This window comes from Oncorhynchus masou, chromosome 20 (assembly GCF_036934945.1).
Source record: "Oncorhynchus masou masou isolate Uvic2021 chromosome 20, UVic_Omas_1.1, whole genome shotgun sequence".
NCBI lineage: Eukaryota > Metazoa > Chordata > Actinopteri > Salmoniformes > Salmonidae > Oncorhynchus > Oncorhynchus masou.
The window spans coordinates 9433614-9459925 of NC_088231.1; the positions used below are offsets into that span (position 1 = coordinate 9433614).

At 41.4% G+C, this 26312-nt stretch overlaps 1 protein-coding gene across 1 annotated transcript; it reads left to right on the plus strand.

Moving 5' to 3' along the window:
* LOC135506871 (uncharacterized) lies at positions 1-26312 on the plus strand. The gene is made up of 7 exons (XM_064926282.1): positions 1-471; positions 1628-1758; positions 9913-10092; positions 14841-14999; positions 19537-19648; positions 19900-20027; positions 24763-26312. Exons 1-7 carry the CDS (start codon positions 189-191, stop codon positions 25690-25692), a joined length of 1923 nt encoding a protein of 640 aa, XP_064782354.1. The 5' UTR covers positions 1-188; the 3' UTR covers positions 25693-26312.

A 26312-nucleotide genomic window follows, 5' to 3' on the forward strand; every position in this document is an offset into this window, starting at 1 on the left:
AACGGAAGTGAACAGTGACCAAGAACAATTTCCACGTTAGCGTTTTTTGTTGTTATTTAGACGTTAATGAACAACATGGGACGAACAAATATGACAAATTTAGCTGCACAGCATCACATGTAGTCTTTAATTCGCGTTGGAGACAGGATTTGGTTGATAGATGTTATTTAGGTGACGCTGAACTAACAATGGCTAACTGTATGGTTTTTCACACTCAAATAGCCTCCATCATGGAAGTGCTAGCAAATTCAGCCGTGGCAGAGATCTGTAAACTCGTAGACGACGACTATGCAGTGTTTCGTTTGGAAATTTCTCAAAGCCAGAAAGAAAACAGGGGATTGCGTAGGAAACTACAGCTACTTGAACTGAAGGTAGCAAGGGAGCGCGCAGACAGGACAATGCGAGATCGCATCCTCGCTAGTCGTCCCAGTAATGTCAAGATCCTAGACCGATACAGAGGAATGGAAAAAGGTACATTTCGCAAAAGGCCAAGGCTGCGCGGCATGTCGCCTTTCATATATAGTTTCGTTCCTGTCGTTCCCGTTCAGATATGATACATAAAATTGGGTCTTGGTCAGTTTTTGGATAGTATGCAATAATGCCTCTGATTACTTAGCTATCTTGCGCAAAAACACTAAAATATTCTAACCAGATTCTTGATTAACTTAATTTCCTATTATTTTCTCGATTAAAACAATGTGTTGAATGGAACATAATATTGTGAACAAAAATATAAACGCAACAATTTCAAATATTTTACTGAGTTACAATTCATATAAGGAAATCAGTCAATATAAATAAATTAGGCCCACATCTATAGTTTTCACATGACTGGACAGAGGTGCAGCCATGGCCCACCCACTTGGCAGCCAGGCCCAGCCAATCAGAATAAAAAATTAAAAAATCCCCTCAAGAGTTTATTACAGGCAGAAATACTCCTCAGTTTCAACAGCTATCCGGGTGGCTGATGTCACACAATCCCACAGGTGAAGAAGCTGGATGTGGAGGTCCTAGGATGGTGTGGTTACACGTGGTCTGCGGTTGTGAGGCCAAATTCTTTAAAACGACTTTGGAGGCAGCTTATGGTAGTAGAGACATGAACATTACATTCTCTGGCAACAGCTGTGGTGGACATTCCTGCAGTCACCATGCCAATTGCATGCTCTTTCAAAACTTGAGACATCAGTGGCATTGTGTTGTGTGACAACTGCACAGTGGGCTTTTATTGTCCCCCAGCACAAGGTGCACCTGTGTAATGATCATGCTTTTTAATCAGCTTCTTGAGATGCCACATCTGTCAGGTGGATGGATTATCTTGGCAAATGAGATATGCTCACTAATGGATGTAAACAAATTTGGGCACACAATTTGAGAGAAATATGGTTTTTGTGCATATGAAACATTTCTGGGATCTTTTATTTCAGCTCATGAAACATGGGACCAACACTTTACATGTTGCGTTTATATTTTTGTTCAGTGTACATCGATCACTAAATAGCATAGAAAGTTATGAGAAGTGTTACTTTACATCCTTGCTAATTCTAGACTGTGTCAAAAATGTAAATAGTGTACCGTTAAGCATTGACAGTAACTAAACTAACGACCTCTTTTCCCCAATAACTCTCAGGTGAAGGAGATCTCACTGGAGGCCACAGGAGCTTTGTGAAGGCAGCAGGACAAAATACATGGAGAGATGACCAACCAATCACTGTTGATGAGGGGAGCGGAACCTCGGCCCAGCACGTTATCGTGATAGAGGTTAGCAGTGGTCTAGTGGAGGCTATATGCCATATACCCACTTATTTTTCAGTGAGAATTGCGTATACTCATTTCTTAATCCCCACTGATACGTATCGAAGTAGTGTAGTGGAGGTATACGCCATATCAATTAATACGGTTGATGAAACGGATCAGAATGTTTAGCTTAAAAAGTTGATAAACTATTATTTCTTCACATTTTGGGTGCAGCAATATTGGCTGATGTTCCTTAATGCAATTTGCGGAAAACACCTTTCTAAAATGCACGAGGTTTCATGGACAGAGATGGAAATATCCGTTAGAAATTTATATAAAGAGGGGAGATCTAAAGATGCAACAACTATCAGCGGTTTCTAACATGACAAGGATAATGCCTTGGCTGCTAGACAATGAAAGAAAGAAAGAAAACCAATAGAACAGGAGAAAGCATATGAGGAAGCCTTTATAAAATAATTGACTCCACGTTTCTATGGTGGGATTTTGGCTATAGGCTACTTTGATTCAAGGTTAAACATGCCTCATAATATGAAGTAAAAAGTCCATGTTTCAAACAATTAAGGAACAGGAAAAATATAGCGACACTAATGCTGGCCTAACCGTACTCTGGTAGATGGAAAGGCTTTCCCAATAACCGTCTCAATTAAATGTTAACTAGCCTACCTTTCAGAATGATATCACAATTATTTCCATCAATCCAGTGGCCATTTTGATTTTAAAACTCCATCTCGTGCAACAGAACAGTGCTGTAGCCAGATATTGGTGGGTAGGCCTGCAGAAATGTGTGTGGGCCCCCCAAAATAATTATGATTGTGGGGGGTGGCGGCGCATGTACCTTCCTGCATGTTTTGACATGGGGCAAAGAGAAAAATATGCAGTTTTAAAGCACATTTCCTGCAGTTGTACACATTTTGCCATAGGGCAGAGGGAAGAATGTGCAGTTTTATAGCTCGCCCGATGCTATTCTACACATTTTGCCACGAGACTGAGAAAAGTTAGCATTTTAAAGCTAATTAAAACTAAAATATAGGTTTGTTGGTTGATAACAGCATAAGATTATGAGCTGTATTGTTTGATAAATAAAAAAATAAAATAGGCATATATATAGGCGCATATAGCCATAATAGCACAGTGTGCTGTGCCTCAAAGCAGTCATATTCATCACTTATTGGGGGTGTGGCTTTCAGTTGGTTATTTTTGGCAACCCAGCCTGTGAGAGAGTTCATCTGTTCTGTTATATTTGATCAAATCTGACTAACCCAGTGCATTGCGTGCGATGAATTCTATCTGATGGTGTTTGCGTGTTTAAGTAACTAATGTCCCGTTTGGAATACGGATAAGTAAAGAACATAAAAATATCAAATAAAAGCCCCACCCATGCGTTCTCCCCTGCTAAAGAAACACTGTTAACCAAACAACAGTGCTAGGTGCCTGTGCACTTGAATTAAAGGGTAACTACACTAAAAAATATTTTCCTTCAAAAAAAATTTCTTCCCAGAACTAAAAAAAAAATTGTCTCCTGATGTGGCTTAATCATTGTTATGGATTTACATCCAAATTTGTTTTTGTTTTTAATTAAAAACTTGTAACCTTGATAGCAAAAGCCTTAAAAAAACAATAATAATAATAATAAAAGTCTGAAACCTGTGAATGTATGACTCAGTTTAGCCTACTTGCACAGTACAGCTTGGGTTGGCTGACTGTGAAAGACCAATATGTTATACAGTGCCTTGCAAAAGTATTCACCTCCCTTGGCATTTTTCCTATTTTGTTGCATTATAACCTGCTATTTATATGTATTTGGATTTCATATAATGGACAAATTGGTGAAGTGAAATGAAAAAAATTACTTGTTTCAAAAAATTCCAAAAATAAATGTAAAAAATACTGAAAAGTCCCTAAATAAGATCTAATGCAACCAATTACCTTCAGAAGTCAGATAATTAGTTCGATTGCATACAGGTGGACCAAGCAAGTGGCACCAGGAAGACCAAGGAGCTCTCCAAACAGGTCGAACATCGGCAGGGACTGGGAAACTGGTCAGAATTGAAGGAATGTTGGCGTGGAAATTCTTGAGGGAAACCTGATATGAGACTGGGACGAAGGTTCACATTCCTGCAGGATAATGACCCTAAGCATACTGCTAAAGCAACACTTGTGTGATTTCAGGGGAAACATTTAAATGTCTTGGAATGGCCTAGTCAAACCCAGACCTCAATCCAATTGCGAATCTGTGGTATGACAGATTGCTGTACACCAGCAGAACCCATCCATCTTGAAGGAGCTGGAGCAGTTTTGCCTTGAAGAATGGGCAGAAATCCCAGTGGCTAGATGTGCCAAGCTTATAGAGACATACCCCAAGAGACTTGCAGCTGTAATTGCTGCAAAAGGTGGCTCTACAATGTATTGACTTTGGGGGGATGAATAGTTATGCACACTCAAGGTTTCTGTTTTTGTTTGTATTTTTTCTTGTTTGTTTTACAATGAAAAATATTTTGCATCTTCAAAGTGGTAGGCATGGTAGGTAGGCAGGTAAATCAAATAATATGAACACCCAAAAAATCTAATTTTATTAGAGGTTGTAAGGCAACAAAATAGGAAAAATGCCAAGGGGGGTGAATACTTTCGCAAGCCACTGTATATCATTTTAGGTCATTCAGAGTGTACAGTACATTTGGAAAATATTCAGACCCCTTGCCTTTCCACATTTTGTTACGTTACAGCCTTATTCTAAAATTGATTAAATAATACCACATTCAATACCCCATAATGACAAAGCGAAAACAGGTTTTTAGACATTTTTGTAAATGTATTAAATATAAAAAAACACCTTATTTACATAAGTATTCAGACCCTTTGCTATGAGACTCAAAATTGAGCTCAGGTGCATCCTGTTTCCATTGATCATCCTTGAAATGTATCTACAACTTGATTGGAGTCCACCTGTGGTAAATTCAATTGATTGGACATTATTTGGAAAGGCACACACCTATCTATATAAGGTCCCACAGTTGATAGAACATGTTAGAGCAAAAACCAAGCCATGAGGTCGAAGGAATTGTCCGTAGAGCTCCGACAGGATTGTGTCGAGGCACCGATCTGGGGAACAGTACCAAAAAATGTCTGTTTCATTGAGGGTCCCCAAGAACACAGTGGCCTCCATCATTAAATTGAAGAAGTTTGGAACCACCAAGACTTCCTAGAGCTGGCCATCCGGCCAAACTGAGAAATTGGGGGAGAAAGGCCTTGGTCAGGGACGTGACCAAGAACCCAATGTTCACTCTGTCAGAGCTCCTGAGTTCCTCTGTGGAGATGGGAGAACCTTCCAGAAAGACAACCATCTCTGCAGCACTCCACCAATCAGGCCTTTATGGTAGAGTGGCCAGACGGAAGCCACTCCTTAGTAAAAGGCACATGACAGCCCGCTTGGAGTTTGCCAAAGGGCACCTAAAGGACTCTCAAACCGTGAGAAAGAAGATTCTCTGGTCTGATGAAACCAAGATTGAACTCTTTGGCCTGAATGCCAAGTGTTACATCTGCAGGGAAACCTGGCACCTTTGATACAGTGAAGCATGGTGGAGGCAGCATCATGCTGTGGGGATTTTTTTCAGAGGCAGGGACTGGGATACTAGGGATGATCGAGGGAAAGATGACAGAGCAAAGTACAGAGAGATCCTTGATGAAAACCTGCTCTGGACCTCAGACGAGGGCAAAGGTTCATCTTCTAACAATACAACAACCCTAAGCACACAGCCAAGACTGCAGGAGTGGCTTCGGGACAAGTCTCTGAATGTCCTTGTGGCCCGGACCTGAACCCAATCGAAAATCTCTTGAGAGACCTGAAAATAGCTGTGCAGCGATGCTCATCATCCAACCTGACAGAGCTTGAGAAGATCTGCAGAGAAGAATGGGAGGAACTCCCCAATTACAGGTGTGCCAAGCTTGTAGTGTCATACCCAAGAAGACTATAGGCTCTAATCGCTGCTAAAGGTTCTTCAACAAAGTACTGAATAAAGGGTTTGAATACTTACAGTACCAGTCAAAAGTTTGGACACACCTACTCATTCAAGTGTTTTTCTTTATTTTTACTATTTTCTACATTGTAGAATATTAGTGAAGACATCAAAACTATGAAATAACACACATAGAATCCTGTAGTTACCAAAAAAGTGTTAAACAAATTCTTCAAAGTAGCAACCATTTGCCTTGATGACAACTTTGCCCAAACTTGGCATTCTTTCAACCAGCTTCACCGGGAACGCTTTTCCAACAGTCTTGAAGGAGTTACCACACATTCTGAGCAGTTGTTGGCTGCTTTTCCTTCACTCTGCAGTCCAACTCATTCCAAACCATCTCAATTTGGTTGAGGTCAGGTGATTGTGTAGGCTAGGTAACTTATGCAGCACTCATCACTCTTCTTCTTAGTCAAATAGCCCTTACACTGCCTGGAAGTGTGTTGGGTCATTGTCCTGTTGAAAAACAAATTATCGTCCCACTAAGCGCAAACCAGATGGGATTGCATATCGCTGCAGAATTCTGTGGTAGCCATGCTGGTTAAGTCTGCCTTGAATTCTAAATAAATCACAGACAGTGTCACCAGCAAAGCAGCATCACACCTCCCCCATGCTTCACCGTGGGAAGCAACACATGTGGAGATCATCTGTTCACCTACTCTGCGTCTCACAAAGACACGGCGGTTGGAACCAAAAATCTCAAGTTTGGACTCATTAGACCAATGAACAGATTTCCACCGGTCTAATGTCCATTTCTCGTGTTACTTGGCCCAAGCAAGTCTATTCTTAGTTTCCTTTAGGAGTGGTTTCTTTGCAGCATTTATTTGGGTTGCAATCTGAGGTGCAGTTAACTCTAATGAACTTACCCTCATGAGATCCTTTTTTTTTCTTCTTTTTTTTTGCGACTGCCCTTGAAGAAACTTTCAAAGTTCTTGAAATGTTCTGTATTGACTGACCTTCATATATTAACTGTCATTTCTCTTTACTTATTTGAGCTGTTCTTGCCATAATATGTATTTGGTCTTTTACCAAATAGGGCAATCTTCTGTATACCACCCCTACCTTGGCTCAAACTCATTAAAAAGGGAAGAAATTCCACAAATTAACTTTTAACAAAGCACACCCGTTAATTTCAATGCATTCAGGTGACTACCTCATGAAGCTGGTTGAGAGAATGCCAAGTGTGCGCAAAGCTGTCATCAAGGCAAAGGGTGGCTACTTTGAAGAATCTCAAATATAAAATATATATTTTGTGTTTAACACCTTTTTGGTTACTACATGATACCATATGTGTTATTTCATAGTTTTGATGTCTTCACAATGTAGAAAATAGTAAAAATAAAGAAAAATCCTGGAATGAGTAGGTATGTCCAAATGTTTGATTGGTACTGTATGTAAATGTTATATTTCAGGTTTTTATTTTTATAAATTTGCAAACATAAAAAAACTATTTTTGCACTGTCATTACAGGGTATTGTGTAAGTTGATGAGGGGGGGGTAAAACAATTTCAGAGGCTGTAATGTAACAAAACGTGGAAAGAGTCAAGGGGTCTGAATACTTTCCTGAATGCACTGAATGTCACTGTTTTTCATATAATGTTTCACACAGGGCGCCTATCCCTCCAGGTGGGTCGTTTTGGGATTTTTCTTTTCAAAATTAGAATGTACCCACTTCTCCAGGCACCATTATAGTTAATGAAATGTGGCCCGTCTTATTTCAGAAAGGCTCCCCTCGGCTATTCGCTTGCTTATGTCTTTATTTATCTGCCATGGGGAGCTTGAGAGACCTCCCTACAAGATTGTTATCCAATACGCCATGAAAGTGGTACTTCCAGGTTCCTCGTTTTGTAGGCTAAGACTTTGCTCCAAATTTGCATCTTCAAATTCATGAAAATGTTGTCATATATATATATATATATACTGAACAAAAATATAAACGCATCTTGCAACAGTCTCAAAGAATTTACTGAGTTATTGTTGATATAAGGAAATCAGTCAAATTGCCATTGATAAAATGCAATTGTGTTCATTGTCCGTAGTTTATGCCTGCCCATACCATAACCTCACCATGGGGCGCTCTGTTCACAAAGTTGACGTCAGCAAACCGCTAGCCCAGACAACGCCATACACGCCGTCTGCCCGGTACAGTTGAAACCCGGGATTCATCCGTGAAGAGCACACTTTTCCAGCGTGGCAGTGGCCATCGAAGTTACACATTTGCCCACTGAAGTCGGTTACAACGCCAAACTGCAGTCAGGCCAAGACCCTACTGATGATGAAGAGCACACAGATGAGCTTCCCTGAGACCGTTTCTGACAGTTTGTACAGAAATTCTTTGGTTGTGCAAACCCACAGTTTCATCAGCTGTCCGGGTGGCTGGTCTCAGACGATCCCGCAGGTGAAGAAGCCGGATGTGTAGGTCCTGGGCTGGTGTTGTGTGAGAGCAAAATTACAATATTATGTTATAATACTGTTACTGCATCAAATGGTTGTTTTATGGAATAGAATAGGGGTTCTTAGAACACTCATCTGTGTGTGTTCTACAGAGTTGGGCTTTTGGCGCTTAATGCTGACACTGGATTTACGATGCCTTTGGTGATAAAACCTAATGACCCCATTCCATAGCATTAGTTGGTGTTTGTGTACTGGGAGGTACCAGGGTGGAGATGACGAGTATGGATAATGACTCTGTTTTCCACACAATGAGAACAATCTTTACAGCAGATACTGTCTGCTGTGAATTATTAATTTCCTTTGTACGAATCCTAACCTTGTGACCCATTCCACACTTCTGTTGTTTGTCATGTAGACTAAGAGGGTGTATCTTTGCTATAAAAGTTATTTGTATTCTTTGTGTTGGGGCTCTCAACGCAACAGTCAAGAGTGTTATGTCGACCAGCCATAGTTATTGCAGAGCACTCACGTCATTCACTAGTGTGTGGTGTGACATGCTTTCCTTATTAATATGTAAGTAAAGATTTAGTTTAAGTCTAACTTTGACTTGTGTGAAAAATTTGTCTCTCCTCATTTGATAATAAAGAAATCACCACCACAGTGGTTTCACGTGGTCTGCAGTTGTGAGGCCGGTTTCAAAATTCTCTAAAATGATGTTGGAGGCGGCTTATGGTAGAGAAATTAACATTACATTCTCTGGCAACAGCTCTGCTGGACATTGTTGCAGTCAGCATGCCAATTGAACCCTTCCTCAACTTGAGACATCTTTGGTATTATGTTGTGTGACAAAACTGCACATTTTAAGAGCACCCTTTATTGTCTCCAGCACAAGATGCACCTGTATAATGATCATGCAGTTTAATCAGCTTCTTGATATGCCGCACCTGTTAGGTGGCTGGATTATCTTGGCAAAGGAGAAATGCTCACTCGCAGGGATGTAATAAAACATTTGAGAGAAATAAACTTTTTGTGTATATGAAAGATTTCTGGGATCTTTTTTTTCAGGTCATGAACCATGGGACCAACATTTTACATGTTGTGTTTACATTTGGAAATAAACTATTTATTTTCATATTCCTACTCTTCAAGGTCTCTACTAACACGAATGGAACATTATTAATCCCTCACAAATGTAATTCCTGCCTTAATCCCATATCTTTGGTGTCTCATTTTTTTGTTTTCTTACAGCCACAACACAGAACTGTAGCAACCCAAAATTATACAAATGATGTAAATTGATGCTGGGGAAGTAGACCAATAAAGTTCTAGTGAAGATTTCATTCAAATCCAGTTCTAAATCCATTGTCAAAACATGCTCTACCAGCCGGTTGAGAATAGGGTTAAGGGGTTAAAAAGTACTGGTTGTAACGAACAGGTTTTTATCGTCCTCAAACTCGAGCAACCATGCTAACAAGGGTGATGAGTTGTAGTTAGAAAAGTCTAATTTAACTTTCACCAATGTTTCTTACTTCTTGACCGTCAAATATTTGTATAAAAAACATTGGGTATGAGCAAATGAAATATACAAATCTAATTGTATATAAGTCTTATGACCGCGTTTTCATGAATTTGATAGTATAAGCTTGATTGCCTTTCAAGAACCGTATGGGACTCGACCAGGAAGTAGGCGGGACATTCATAGGGTATTCAACTCATGTACCGATAATAACCTCCTCTCTTCTTGTGTCAGTCTGCAGATGCAGAGGCTGCAGGTCCTGGGGTCAAGCAGGAGAGGTCTGAAGGAGAGGAGGACCCACGTCACAGCAGAAACATCCAGGTGGAAGCAGCAGCTGAAGTGGCGCCCCCTGTAGCCACGGAGGACCCCACCACCGCTCCAGCGCAGCCCAGGATCAGACACAGCATCACGGAGGTCAGTGGAACGCAGAACGCCGCCCTCAAGTCAGAGACAGACACCGAGACTTTAGCGGGGCTGGAATCACTGAGCTGTGCTCCTGCTCCCCGCTCAGAGTATATACTTTATCGTAACCCAAGCCCGAGGACTGTTCTGTCCCTTCAGGACTCAGGTGACGTGTTACAGACTGGCAATGATCCGTCCTGTTCATACGCTACAGAGATGTTACCTGGTGACATGCCTTTGGGCTTAGATACACCGACTAATCCAATGAGAGGTGACTGGCACAGGTACAGTAGTAGTGTAAACTCTGAAGGGTGCCTAGATAAGAAAGGGGAGGGTCTGGTCGTAGATGAAGTGACTGTGAAAGTGGAGAGCGACGTTTCTCTGTCATGGAATGCAGATGAAACTCACTTAGGAGAAGGACACTCGCAGGGTAACACCAGTGACTTCTTTGACTACAGGGAAAGCTTAGGGACAAATCTAAATGTCGCAACCCACTCCCCTTTACACGCGTTCAGAGAACGCGACCCAGTGTCCACGTCGATAGAGCCTTCCGATTCACACGTCCGTGTCCTTTTTGATCAGCTATTGAACTCAAATGACAGGGCTAAAGCCCAGTCTCGGGGAGGGGGAGCCACATCAGGCAATAGTAAAGAGAAACGGTTCCTCTGCATGTTCTGTCACAAAGGCTTCAGCTGCCTCCAGAATGTGGAGATCCACCAGAGGGTTCACACGGGGGAGAAACCCTTCAGCTGTACCCAGTGTGAGAAGAGGTTCTCCCACCAGCACCACCTGAAAAGGCATCAGAGAGTCCACACAGGGGAGAAACCCTACAGCTGCCCACAGTGTGAGAAGAGGTTCTCTCGCCAGGACCAGCTGAAGATGCACCTGAAGGTCCACACTGGAGAGAAGCCATTCGGCTGTATGCATTGCGGGAAGAGTTTTTCAGAGAGGAGATGCCTCAGGATACACCAGCAGAAAAACCATCCCACTCTGTAATATAGAAAGTAACCATTCCACTCAATAGCTTCTGATGTTTAGATCAAACCCTGCATTAAAAACAAAGATTAATTTTGGTTGTTGTCAGCTGAAAAGACCCATAGATGCATGGAATAACAAGAGTTTCGGTGTTGAAACAGATTTCAGTGTGGAAATTTCCTGGGTAGAACATTGCATCAACACATTGTGTGATATATAAGGCATATATACGCCTAATGAGTGTCTTACATATTGTGTTTGTACTGTGTAGGCTATATGATGTTCACAAATGCCTATTTCATTACTTCCATTGAACTACTTTATTTTTAAAATTAATACAGTTTATCAAGTTCACAATAATTTTTTTGTTGTTGAGTCGTGTATGAGGTTTTCATATGGTGTGATTAACACTTATGTTTAATAAACACAGCATGGAACTTTTCATTCTAAGACTTTCATTGAGACTCTCTTTAGTATACATCTGATCTCACCCTACTCTGCATACACACAACAGTGCTTTATAACCAATATACATTTTAAATATAAATAAATACGTTACCAACACACAAACACCCACTATACAGTCGTGGCCAAAAGTTTTGAGAATGACACAAATATTAATTTTCAGCTGCCTAAGATTGTATGATGCCAATTTGCATATACTCCAGAATGTTATGAAGAGTGATCAGATGTATTACAATTAATTGAAAAGTCCCTCTTCGCCATGCAAATGAACTGAATCCCCAAAAACCATTTCCACTGCATTTCAGCCCTGCCACAAAAGGATCAGCTGACGTCATATCAGTGATTCTCTCGTCCTCGTGAGTGTGGACGAGGACAAGGCTGGAGATCACTTTGTCATGCTGATTGAGTTCGAATAACAGACTGGAAGCTTCAAAAGGAGGGTGGTGCTTGGAATCATTGTTCTTCCTCCGTCAACCATGGTTACCTGCAAGGAAACACGTGCCGTCATCATTGCTTTGCACAATAAGGGCTTCAGAGGCAAGGATATTGCTGCCAGTAAGATTGCACCTAAATCAACCATTTATCTGATCATCAAGAACTTCAAGGAGAGCGGTTCAATTGTTGTGAAGAAGGCTTCAGGGTGCCGAAGAAAGTCCAGCAAGCGCCAGGACCGTCTCCTAAAGTTGATTCAGCTGTGGGATCGGGGCACCACCAGAACAGAGCTTGCCCAGGAATGGCGGCAGGTGTGAGTGTATCTGCACACACAGTGAGGTGAAGACTTTTGGAGGATGGCCTGGTGTCAAGAAGGACAGCAAAGAAGCAACTTCTCTCCAGGAAAAACATCAGGGACAGACTGATATTCTGCAAAAGGTACAGGGATTGGACTGCTGAGGACTGGGGTAAAGTCATTTTCTCTGATGAATCCCCTTTCCAATTGTTTGGGAAATCCGGAAAAATAGCTTGTCCTGAGAAGACAAGGTGAGCACTACCATCAGTCCTGTGTCATGCCAACAGTATAGCATCCTGAGACCATTCATGTGTGAGGTTGCTTCTCAGCCAAGGGAGTGGGCTTACTCACAATTTTGCCTTACACCACAGCCATTAATAAAAATGGTACCTACACATCCTCTGAGAGCAACTTCTCCCAACCATCCAGGAACAGTTTGATGATGAACAATGCCTTTTCCAGCATGATGGAGCACCTTGCCATAAGGCTAAAGGGATAACTAAGTGGCTCGGGGAACAAAACGTTGATATTTTGGGTCCATGGCCAGGAAACTCCCCAGACCTTAATCCCATTGAGAACTTTTGGTCAATCCTCAAGAGGCGGTGGACAAACAAAAACCCACAAATTCTGACAAATTCCAAGCATTGATTATGCAAGAATGGATTGCCATCAGTTAGGATGTGGCCCAGAAGTTAATTGACAGCATGCCAGGGCGGATTGCAGAGGTCTTGAAAAAGAAGGGTCAACACTGCAAATATTGACTCTTTGCATCAACTTCATGTAATTGTCAATAAAAGCCTTTGACACTTATGAAATGCTTGTAATTATACTTCAGTATTCCATAGTAACATCTGACAAAAATATCTAAAGACACTGAAGCAGGAAACTTTGTGGAAATCAATATTTGTGTCACTTTTGGCCACAACTGTACACATCAAAATAGTTTAGTCAGGTTTATCTGATGACTTATCATAGCACACTCATATTTAACCACAATATCATATTTACAGTGCCCTTAAAGTATTCATACCCCGTGATATATTCCACATTTTGTTGTGTTACAGCCTGAATTCAAAAAAGGGTTTAAATGATTTTTTTCCTCACCAGTCTACACACAATATCCTATAATGACAAAGTGAAATGTTTTTTATAAATGTTTGTTCATTTATTGAAAATTAAACACAGAAATATCTAATTTACATAAGTATTCACACCCCTTATCAATACTTTGTAGAAGCGGTTTCAGCTGTGAGTCTTTCTGGGTAAGTCTCTTAGAGCTTTCCACACTTGGATTTTGCAACATTTGCCAATTATTATTTTCAAAATTCTTCAAGCTGTGTCAAATTGGTTGTTGATCTGTGCTAGACAACCATTTTCAGGTCTTGCCATAGATGTTTAAGTAGATTTATGTCAAAGCTGTAACTCAGCCACTCAGGAACATTCACTGTCTTGGTGAGCAACTCCAGTGTAAATTTGGCCTTATGTTTTAGGTTATTGTCCTGCTGAAAGGTCAATTCATCTCCCAGTGTCTGGTGGAAAGCAGACTGAACCAGGTTTTCCACTAGGGTTGTGCTTGTGCTTAACTCCATTCAATACATTTTTTATCCTAAAAAAACTACCCAGTCCTTAACAATTATAAGCATACCCATAGCACGATGCAGCCAACACTATGCTTGAAAATATGGAGAGTGATACTCTGTGTTATATTGGATTTGACCAAAACATAACACTTTGTACTCAGGACAGAAAGTTAATTGCTATTTGTATTCTGTACAGTCTTCCTTCTTTTCACTCTGTCAATTAGCGTAGTATTGTGGAGTATCTACAATACTGTTGATCCATCCTCAGTTTGCTCCTATCACAGCCATTAAACTTTGTAACTCTTTTAAAGTCACTATGGTGAAATCCTGAGCTGTTTCCTTCCTCTCCGGCAACTGAGTTAGGAAGAACTCCTGTATCTTTGTAGTAACTACGTGTATTGATACACCATCCAAAGTGTAATTAATAACTTCACCATGCTCAAAATGATATTCAATCTCTACCAATAGGTGCTCTTCTTTGCGAGGCATTGGAAAACCTCCTTGGTCTTTGTGGTTGAATCTGTGTTTGAAATTCACTGCTCGACAGAGGGACCTTACAATTATCTGTATGTGTGGGGTACATAGATGAGGTAGTAATTCAAATTTCATGTTAAACTCTATTATTGCAGACAGAGTGAGTCCATGCAGCTTATGTGACTTGTTAAGCAAATTGTTACTCCTGAACTTATTTAGGCATAACAAATAGATTGAATAGTTATTGATTCAAGACATTTCAGCCTTTATTTTTTAATTAATTTGTAAACATTCCCAAAAACATTATTCCACTTTAACATTATGGGGTATTGTGTGTAGGCCAGTGACAACAAATCTAAATTTTATCAATTTCAAATTCAGGCTGTAAAACAACATTTGAAAAAGTAATGGAGTGTGAATACTTTCTGAACAATAAAGTAATTCTGTAACTACAATGTAGGATTCAAACGTAGGTACGTATGTACGTACCTGAGGGAGTGTATGTCTGTGTAATAATCTGTATCACCTATCTCTTTCAGGAGGAGGAGGGTCCAGAGGTGCTCCTGGTGAAGGAGGAGGGGTGCGAGGAGGGTCTGGGGAACCCTGAGTGGACCATGGTCATGGAGGACAACCAGACTACACCTGAACCAACAGAGGAACCAGCTGAGCAGCACAGGACCACACACAGTCTCACTGAGGTGAGCCCACTGTGAACTGTCTTTATGGTATTAGGTCCATATCAGTGGTGGTCAGTGGTTTTGATGATGAGGGAGGACAATATTTTTTCATGAGCACCCAGTTCAATGTAACATCGATAGGTTTAGGCTACTACGTGATGCAAAAATTCCCCCTATACCCATCATGAGGTTGTTTCATCCTTTAAGTTTACAACGTAGCCACACACAGGTCGAGAGAAAATATTGAAGTGACAGACAGTGACACATCTAGCTGATCTTGGGTGTAATCATAAGTCCAACAATTGCAAATGAGAGTTTCTATTGGACAAATTCAGGTATGTTTATTCCTGTTTTGTTAACTTTCATAGCAGCCACGTTGTATTCCTTCTCGCATCTACAGTGGGGCAAAAAAGTATTTAGTCAGCCACTAATTGTGCAAGTTCTCCCACTTAAAAATATGAGAGAGGCCTGTAATTTTCATCAACTATGACAGACAAAATGAGAAGGAAAAAAATCCAGAAAATCACATTGTAGGATTTTTAATGAATTTATTTGCAAATTATGGTGGGAAATAAGTATTTGGTCAATAACAAAAGTTTATCTCAATACTTTGTTATATACCCTTTGTTGGCAGAGGTCAAACGTTTTCTGTAAGTCTTCACAGGGTTTTCACACACTGTTGCTGGTATTTTGGCCCATTCCTCCATGCAGATCTCCTCTAGAGCAGTGATGTTTTGGGGCTGTTGCTGGGCAACACGGACTTTCAACTCCCTCCAAAGATTTTCTATGGTGTTGAGATCTGGAGACTGGCTAGGCCACTCCAGGACCTTGAAATGCTTCTTACGAAGCCACTCCTTCGTTGCCCGGGCGGTGTGTTTGAGATCATTGTCATGCGGAAAGACCCAGCCACGTTTCATCTTCAATGCCCTTGCTGATGGAAGGAGGTTTTCACTCAAAATCTCACGATACATGGCCCCATTCATTATTTCCTTTACACGGATCAGTCATCCTGGTCCCTTTGCAGAAACAGCCCCAAAGCATGATGATTCCACCCCCATGCTTCACAGTAGGTATGGTGTTCTTTGGATGCAATTCAGCATTCTTTGTCCTCCAAACACGACGAGTTGAGTTTTTACCAAAAAGTTATATGGGGCGGCAGGGTAGCCTAGTGGTTAGAGCGGTGGACTAGTAACCGGAAGGTTGCAATTTCAAACCCCCGAGCTGACAAGGTACAAATCTGTCGTTCTGCCCCTAAACAGGCAGTTAACCCACTGTTCCTAGGCCGTCATTGAAAATAAGAATTTGTTCTTAACTGACTTGCCTAGTTAAATAAAGGTTAAATAAAAATAAAAATATTTTGGTTTCATCTGACCATATGACATTCTCCCAATCTTCGTATGGATCATCCAAATGCTCTTTAGCAAACTTCAGACGGGCCTGGACATATACTGGTTTAAGCAGGGGGGACACGTCTGGCACTGCAGGATTTGAGTCCCTGGCGGCGTAGTGTGTTACTGATTGTAGGCGTTGTTACTTTGGTCCCAGCTCTCTGCAGGTCATTCACTAGGTCCCCCCGTGTGGTTCTGGGATTTTTGCTCACCATTCTTGTGATCATTTTGACCCCACGGGGTGAGATCTTGCGTGGAGCCCCAGATCGAGGGAGATTATCAGTGGTCTTGTATGTCTTTCATTTCCTAATTATTGCTCCCACAGTTGATTTCTTCAAACCAAGCTGCTTACCTATTGCAGATTTAGTCTTCCTAGCCTGGTGCAGGTCTACAATTTTGTTTCTGGTGTCCTTTGACAGCTCTTTGGTCTTGGCCATAGTGGAGTTTGGAGTGTGGCTGTTTGAGGTTGTGGACAGGTGTCTTTTATACTGATAACAAGTTCAAACAGGTGCCATTAATACAGGTAACGAGTGGAGGACAGAGGAGCCTCTTAAAGAAGAAGTTACAGGTCTGTGAGAGCCAGAAATCTTGCTTGATTGAAGGTGACCAAATACTTATTTTTCACCATATTTTGCAAATAAATTCATTAAAAATCCTATCATGTGATTTTCTGGATTTCTTTTTTTTCATTTTGTCTGTCATAGTTGAAGTGTACCTCTGATGAAAATTACAGGCCTCTCTCATCTTTTTCAGTGGGAGAACTTGCACAATTGGAGGCTGACTAAATATTTTTTTACCGCACTGTATGCATTCTCCTCTCACCCTTTCCCTTTGTTTGTGTATTGTCGGTAAGCCGTTTAGCAGTTACACCAGAGACCGGGTGGCAATGGATTAATAAAAACAAAAACTTACCTCAATTACCTATTTTTTCAAATTTGTTTCGCGCTGTTGGTAGTAGGTGCACTTTATTCAGCTGCCCTTGTGCCAGAAAGGCAGTGTTCCCATTTTGAACCATTACATGTGTCTAAAGGTAGATTAAAACAAGTGCACCTATAGGCTTACCGCGAGCCAATCAGGTAGCTCAGATCAGCGTGTTTGCACAGTTTCTTCGAGCCATAGACTGTAAAAAGAAACGTTGAATGCACAGCAAAGTTGATACTGTGAGGTTTTCAAAACATATAAAACCACGACTACAGACCCAATGAATACAGAAAATAGCTGCTGTTTTTATGAGTAAGTTCATGTTTAAGCTATTCAGCGCTGTTATTAACACTTGCTACAACTAGCACTGCAGCTGCATTGAATGAGTACAGCAAAGTGTTCCGATGAGCTGGTGTTGTTATTATTAGCGGATGGTCTTTTTTTATATGAAGGAGCATTTCATTTTCTCTGGTCATACGAGTAACAACATCAATTGGTGCATGTGGCAGAAATAAGGAGTTTTGCCATCAACTGGAAGACTATGTCCCCTTTTCTCAGTGTAGGGAGGCAGAGTGGGGGGGACGGTGAATTAGGTGAGAGGTAACCTCACCGCTGCTCCCTCCCCTCAGACTGACCATCACACGCAGGCCATCAGTCCAGTAAAAACAATTATGCTCACTCAGTTGCGCCTCACAAGTAATACAACAGATTATCTATTACAGTGTGATCATATACCTAAAATGGTCTGAGAAGAACAACATTGGCAGGGCAATTTAATAAGCATAGTCAATATGCATTGATAATGTGTTGGGCCTATAGCCTTTTGCACAAACCTCATTGCTACAGTACTGTTTTTAATTGGTTAATGTTGTGGTAGATCTTGGCTTGCATTTAGACTCCGAAAGTGATCTTAACTCAAAAAAGGTTGGTGACCACTTATGTAAAGTGGTGTAAAGTCAGCTAACTAGATAGCAGCTCAGTTGAGTTAGCCTACAAAGTCGCCTACTAGTAGTACTGTAATAATATATATATATATATATATATATATATATATTTTTTTTTACATTTTCATAACATATTTACTTACTTGAATAGGTTCTCCCACTGCCTCTGTTTTTTTTGGGTCCTTACAAAAACAAAATAATGGGCAATCTTCAAGATATTTCCGGTGGTAGCAAAGCGCAGCCATTAGCCATGTGGACGACTGGGCAAAAAGTGTGTATGTCACCAGAGCGGTTTAGAATGTGTTGTGATGTTTGACTTTACCAGCGTAATCCACATTCAGTTTCAATAAATATCAATCGCAAGTCTGTCGGCCACACTTGATAACTTGAACAACTCTCTACAAAATGTGTCCTATTTGTCAGGAGAATTTTCAATCACAATGATAATAACAATCAATCAATAGCTTTGACCAATCCCTGAGGTTTGTAAGACCATGTGTTTAATAATAATTAGTCAAAGACTCAGTTTATGCAAACGGTTAGTACAGTTTATTCACGAGAACGTTCTAAAGTCAAGAATACAAAAACATCAATTTTATAGCTGCGCACATACTTCCACACAAACAGTAGGTATTCTACGCACATACTGTATCACTACCCAGCCGACAGAGATTAGGGAGACCATGAGAAGCACTCCCTGTCCTCCCCCAAGATTAGGGAGACTGTGAGAAGCACTCCCTGTCCTCCCCCAAGATTAGGGAGACCGTGAGAAATACTCCCTGCCCTCTCCCAATCTCCCAGCCTAGCCAGGTTGGCACTGAATTTCGCTCAAACAGTCTGTTTAAGATATTATAAACAATATATTGTACAGATATATTGTTTTACTCTAATTCTGACTAAAACTACACACATCATTAATTATAATTTTACTGACTATAATCAATTTCATACAATTATATGGTTTTAGGGTGGAATATTCTAATCATTCATTTAAACATATAAATTCCATTATCACTACCCCAACACACAGCACCCATTCAACAGAGCTTTGGGCGACGGTTCTTGAACTGTAACATCCAATCAGAATCTTGCCCCTGGGAGCAAGTGGCCCATTCAAACCATTTTTGCAATGCAAAAATTATCCAGACCTTCAAGGGAGGCGTGACAACGATGTGATTTTGAACTTATGGCAATGCGAGACTATACTCATAGCAATCCCTCATTGACCATCAGAAGATGCTCCATAGCAGGTTGCTCATATCAGATGTCTTGATCCAACATCCTCTCACTCTGTAACTCTTACAGTCAGTAGACATGGAGGATGGGAAGCCTGATCTGTTGATAGTCAAAGAGGAGACAATAGAAGATGGACCAGAGAGCATTGACCTGCTGAGTGGACTAAAGATGGGGGAGCAAGGTAAGAGAGAAATACATAAAACCTACATACAGTAATAGATCTTCAGTGAGAATAGTGATGCGCCTGGCTATTTTTTTTATCTTTTATTTTTTTCCTCATTCATAAAATGAAATCAATACAACTTATGTTTACATACAAAAACACACATTAAAATGTATGAACTTGACATGGTAATTAACACAAAAAAAAATTCACATGTAGAGTTTTCTCTGCCATGTTTGTAAAGTCTATTTTGTAACCTCTTCCTGTAGGTGATTGGCTGGAGGCTAACAGAGGAGACTGGGCGGTCATCTTGGATTCCCAGACCCAGACTGGTGCAGCTAAGGGCCCGGGGGACGACATCACTGAGCAGGCCAGGACCAGAGGTGACATAGTGGAGGTCAGTGGATGGGACAGCGTCCTCAACTCTGGGCTGGGGAACAACACTGTTAACCACAACCAGAAACAGACTGACGAACACAAAACAACAACCAAACTTAGTCTCCATGACAACAGACGAGCTGAGACCAGGGTGAGGTGTAGATTTAGTCTGCTGTGACAGGGAGGTGTCTGTATGCAATGAAAGAGAACAGACTCAGACTGGGCTGGCTAGAAATGTGCCGTCCTGCTTCTATAGTTGTGATTCAGAGAGACTGAAGGCGCCTCAGGTTAACCCCCTAACAGGTGCTGCCTTCAGCCTGCCTTCTATAGGATCTATCAACTGGAACATGGACCCTGTGACAACACAGACTCTCCCTGGTCTGTGTCCTCCTCACACTCCCCTAATGTTAAACCAGACCTCAGACAAAGCCAGTGCCTCAACACTAAATGGCTACACAAGCCCATTGACAAATGACAGTAGTAGAAACGCTATCAGTAGATCTAGTGGCAAAGAGAAGCGCTTCCTGTGTTCGTTCTGTGGGAAAGTTCCGTTTGCCCAACAGGTGGAAATCCACCAGAGGATGCACATGGGAGAAATAGTTTGACTGCCATCTTTGCCGGGCCAATTTCTCCCATTTGTCCAGCCTGAAGAGGCACCAGAGAGTCCACACGGGGGGAGAAATCCTACAGCTGCTCCCAGTGTGAGAAGAGGTTCTCCCACCAGCACCATCTGAAGATACACCTGAAAGTCCACACGGGAGAAAGGCTGTTCACCTGTACACACTACTGGGAAGAATTTCTCAGAGAGGAGCTACCTCCCCATAGACCTACAAAAAATGCACACGGCCCATGAATAGTAATAATAATAATATATTTATTTACAGTTGAAGTCAGAAGTTTACATACACCTTAGCCAAATACATTTAAACTCAGTTTTTCACAATTCCTGACATTTAATCCTAGTAAAAATTTCCTGTCTTAGGGCAGTTAGGATCACCACTTTATTTTAAGAATGTGAAATGTCAAAATAATAGTGGAGAGAATGATTCATTTCAGCTTTTAGTATTTGGTAGGATTGCCTTTAAATTATAACGTGGATCAAACGTCTCGGGTAGCCTTCCACAAGCTTCCCACAATAAGTTGGGTGAATTTTGGCCCATTCCTCCTGACAGAGCTGGTGTAACTGAGTCAGGTTTGTAGGCCTCCTTGCTCACACACGCTTTTTCAGTTCTGCCCACACATTTTCTATGGGATTTAGGTCAGGGCTTTGTGATGGCCACTCCAATACCTATGCTTGGGGTCATTGTCCATTTGTAAGACCCATTTGTGACCAAGCTTTAACTTCCGGACTGATGTCTTGAGATGTTGCTTCAATACATCCACATAATTTTCATTCACATCATTTTCATTTTGGGGCGCCAGGGTAGCCTAGTGGTTAGAGCGTTGGACTAGTAACCGAAAGGTTGCAAGTTCATATCCCCGAGTTGACAAGGTACAAATCTGTCGTTCTGCCCCTAAACAGGCAGTTAACCCACTCTTCCTAGGCCGTCATTGAAAATAAGAATTTGTTCTTAACTGACTTGCCTAGTTAAATAAAGGTAAAATAAAAAAAAATCTTCATGATGCCATCTATTTTGTGAATTGCACCAGTCCCTCCTGCAGCAAAGCACCCCCACAACATGATGCTGCCATCTCCGTGCTTCACGGTTGGGATGGTGTTCTGCGACTTGCAAGCCTGCCCCTTTTTCCTCCAAACATAACTATGGTCATTATGGCAAAACAGTTCTATTTTTGTTTCATCAGACCAGAGGACATTTCTCCAAAAAGTATGATCTTTGTCCTCATGTGCAGTTGCAAATCGTAGTCTGGCTTTTTTATGGCGGTTTTGGAGCAGTGGCTTCTTCCTTGCTGAGCGGCCTTTCAGGTTTTATCGATATAGGTCTCGTTTTACTGTGGATATAGATCATTTTGTGCCTGTTTACTCCAGCATCTTCACAAGGTCCTTTGCTGTTGTTCTGGGATTGATTCACACCTTTCCCACCGTGTACGTTCATCTCTAGGAGACATGTGTCATGCACAAAGTAGATGTCCTAACCGACTTGCCAAAACTATAGTTAGTTAACAAGAAATGTGTGGAGTGGTTGAAAACAAATGTTAATGACTCCAACCTAAGTGTATGTAAACTTCCGACTTCAACTATATATAGAGCTTTTCATACAGAATCTGTTACTTTTTAAAAACAAGGGAGCTGGCAATTCATGGGAGAGGGTCTTCCACAGCTAGATGATGATGCAGTTCAGTAAAGGTGTAGCTTGATTGGAGGCAGCGTCGATGGTACAGCCAGGGAGGGAGACACATCAGTCAGACAGCCCCGAAGCTTTATCAGGCACATCTGTCTCTGCAGTTCACAGCTCCACTTCCTCCTCTGTAGGTAGACTTGAACATCCACCACCGAATGTGTAGCACCCATCTGGGTGATGCAGCAGTAAGTGCCTGGAGGCCACCACACCTGGGCAGTAATTAGCAACAGTCTCCTACTAGACGAGCCTCTGTCATCCTCTCACACCACAATCCACATCTTTCTACGTAGTACTTGTTTGTTTTGTAGTTAATTATGTTGATTTTGGATGTATTGTATGATTGGACAGAGTAGATGATATGGTGATGGTTGGTGTGTCTTTAAAAATGCTTAACTGATGAAAAGTGGCAACCCTAACCTGTTGTTTGATGGTAGTGTTTTAAAATAAGGGAATTATATTGCCTTAATTCATGTTTACTTGACATGGAGTAGTGAAGATGTGTGTAATGTTGAACCTTTTCCAAAGTATTCTAACATTAATTTTATCAGAGCGAGGGTACCAGATTTACAGAAAATGGAAAGTGTTACCATAGTGAGAAAAGTTATTCTAGTCACAGGTATTGTTTTGTGCAATAAAAGTAGGGGAGAGTGGGGTATTCTGGGCCATTTGTTTACAATCAGCATTACTACGTCAAGGGAAATATAGTATTCTTTCTAACAAAAATATATACATATATTTCAGGATGTTCTGTATCCCTGGAAATAATCAGAATTCATGTAAATATTACAGTTTTGAAAACATAGCTTGTCCAAAAAAGAAAGTGGTCTCTTGGCACAACTTCCCTCAGGTATGTGGTAAGTTGAGCATTGGGACAGGGTAAGTTGAACTGCCTTGGGGTAAGAGTTTCCTGTGACAATGGGTGATGGTGGTAGTCGTCAAAGTTCTAAATAATGGAATGGGGTTGGTATATTGTATATCTTAAATGTATACAGTAGATCTGTCTGTTCGATATCACTTACTCTTCCATTTCTTGACCAGTTGTCTTGGACAGGGATGTTGTTTCGGTGTGCCAGTTTGCAGGCATGTTCTCTGCATTTGAGCCTACTACGCCCATGAAACCGGTCCGCAAGTTTCTTGATATGTTTAGCAAGCTCAGACTCCGTGTCATTAGATAAGACATTGGTGCCTCTGCTACTCTATCATAGCCTCTCTTTCACACAGGTCCATGTTTGTTGTTATTTTTTTGTCAATGTACCTCTTTGGTGTCATTCAGTCTATTTGTTCATCTCTTGCTGCCGCTCCAATGGACTTATTCCCTTCTCTCACGTCCTTGGGGTTTAGACCCCTGCTTGTTTTCCGTTTGTATATACAGGGCATGATCTTGAGTTTATATGCATTGCACATTGCAAAAATACTGTGCATAAAACTGACTAAATGTAATCATCATTTGTATCGGGTATGGTGGCCATTGGCTCAACTTACCCCATGGCCATTGGCTCAACTTACCCCAAGGCCATTGGCTCAACTTACCCCATGGCATTGGCTCAACTTACCCCATGGCCATTGGCTCAACTTCCCCCATGGCCATTGGCTCAACTTCCCCCATGGCCATTGGCTCAACTTCCCCCATGGCCATTGGCTCAACTTACCCCAAGGCCATTGGCTCAACTTCCCCCAAGGCATACATTTTGACTATATTAGCCCAAATAGCTCCACAGATGCACTTTCATGCCATGTTTATGGCCTCATGTTGAAGCTTATAAAGACCCCAAATGATGTATAAAACAATCTACTTTGGTTTAGATACAAGCGTCATGAAAACTACAACAAAAACAATTTTAAAAAGAAATGCTAGCTTTCTTACCACTTTTTCAATGTGGTGTCTTCCTTCACAGACTCCATGAAATAATGGTTAGTGCTATCCGGAATCCTTTGGACTTCCCTACCCTAAACCCTAACCTTACCCATTTTAAATGTCAACTTCAATTGGGTAACGTCAGATTTGGGACTTCCAAGGGATATCAGAGAGCATGGACCATGAAATGATGACCTCTTCTTAAATATTTGGTCACATGATTCATTTTGTGTATGGTTTCTTAGAAACAAACACTCTCCCCTACTTCAGTTCTTTATGCAAGTGTATGACCATTTGAAACCATGTTGAAATTAAATACAAAATTGACTCTGTGCTGACTGACAAAACAAAATATAAATTCTGGGACTGTGTTTCCCTTATCTCAGTCAAACCAAAACATTATACTTCATTCTTGAATCAACACACATGGCCATATTTTATAATAAACTCCAATGGCTCCATATTGTTAGGTACTTGAATCACAGTGTTAGAGATGGGCTTGACTGTGGTAAACATTTTATAATGTCATGTTTCTGTGTGTACAGGAAATCATTTCTTATTTAAACCTTTAAGCTTTTCTGTTGTATTTGTGTTTGCAGTCTGCAGTCCATGAGGACCTGCTGATATCCGGTGTTGCTTGCGGGAGAGACTGGACCTCTGAAGTGGCTGATCACAAACCCTGGCCCCGGATCAGAACTCTGGATCAGGAACTGTCGCCCTTCCTTCCTGAGTCGGAACCGGGACCCAACCACGAGGGACAGAGACTCCACCACCACACAGAACACAACCAGTGGACAGGTGGACTGAACAACCTCAGTCCTGGTGGTCATCAGAGAGACAGAGGCTCCAGTCAGGGATCCAGTCTGCAGCCCAGACCCTTCTCTTCACAGTCTCAGTGCAGGGATGTAGCAGGGCTTGGGGCTGATAAAGATAGACCCTCCTGTTCCTATGATACAAACACCACAGTATCCATGATGAACAGAGCAGGTCTTCCTGGGCTTCAGCCTTCACAGAGAGTGGTGGGAGACCCCCCTGTTGGTAGTCTATCAGCAGGTCTGTCTTCTCCTTCAGGGTCTTGTCTAATGCCTGGTGACTGGGTTCATAGAAAGCCTGGGTCTAGCTTTCCTCAGTTACCTCATGGTTACCCCACCAATACAGACAGGTTCAGGATGGGCATTTACCACAAGAAGGACCTAGCCTATAACACAGCACACAATCCCAACAACACCCAAACAATGGCTCAAGGAGGGAGCTCAAAGACTAACCACCTGAGAGTGGTGGTTCCTGCTTCTACCTCCTCTGGTGTCATTGGGTCACAACGTGGGAGGCTGAGCATTAGGACGGACGATGACAAGCCGTACACCTGCCCCACGTGTGGGAAGCGCTTTGCTAAAGCAAACTATGTGAAGGAGCACCAGACTGTTCACACCAAGGAGAGGCCCTTCAAGTGCAAACTATGTTACAAGAGCTTCTCCTTCCTGAGTAACCTCATCAGACATAGGAGTGTCCACAATGGGGAGAAATCATAGCAGTGTGGCTTGAGATGTACACAGGGGATATCTGGGAACTATTCTTTAGCTGACATTTTTGAAAATACAGTATAAGTGGAAGGCCCCTCCAAACCCCCAGAATTAAAAAAAAATCGATGAATATTTTTCATGATTGGTATACACCCACACCATTTAAAAAAAACATTTTTTTTTTAAATTTAACCTTTATTTAACTTGGCAAGTCAGTTAAGAACAAATTCTTATTTACAATGAAGGCCTACACCGGCCAAACCCGGATGACGCTGGACCAATTGTCCCTATGGGACTCCCAATCACGGCCGTTTGTGATACAGCCTGGATTCGAATCCAGGCTGTGTCTGTTGTTAGGGTATGCCCACACCATTCCAACAAAGAAAAGCTACTTTTTAATGAATCACTCATATTGTAATTATATGTCAATGAGCTAGGGGAAATCTGATTTTCAATATTGTGATGCCATTTTTATAATTGAATAAAAAATATATACAACAAATTTTCCATGAACATGTTTCTGTGCTAATGCACCACACAACCAATAAACAAAGCATACCTATTTCAGTCACTAAAATATCATGGATTGTGTTTTCAACACCACAATAAATAGACTATGTCAATCTTGA

Coding starts and splice junctions, on each gene's coding strand:
- LOC135506871 (XM_064926282.1), top strand. CDS start 189: ATGGCTAACTGTATGGTTTTTCACACTCAAATAGCCTCCATCATGGAA. Junction 472..1,627: donor ATACAGAGGAATGGAAAAAG/GTACATTTCGCA, acceptor AATAACTCTCAG/GTGAAGGAGATCTCACTGGA. Junction 20,028..24,762: donor CCAGAGGTGACATAGTGGAG/GTCAGTGGATGG, acceptor TTGTGTTTGCAG/TCTGCAGTCCATGAGGACCT.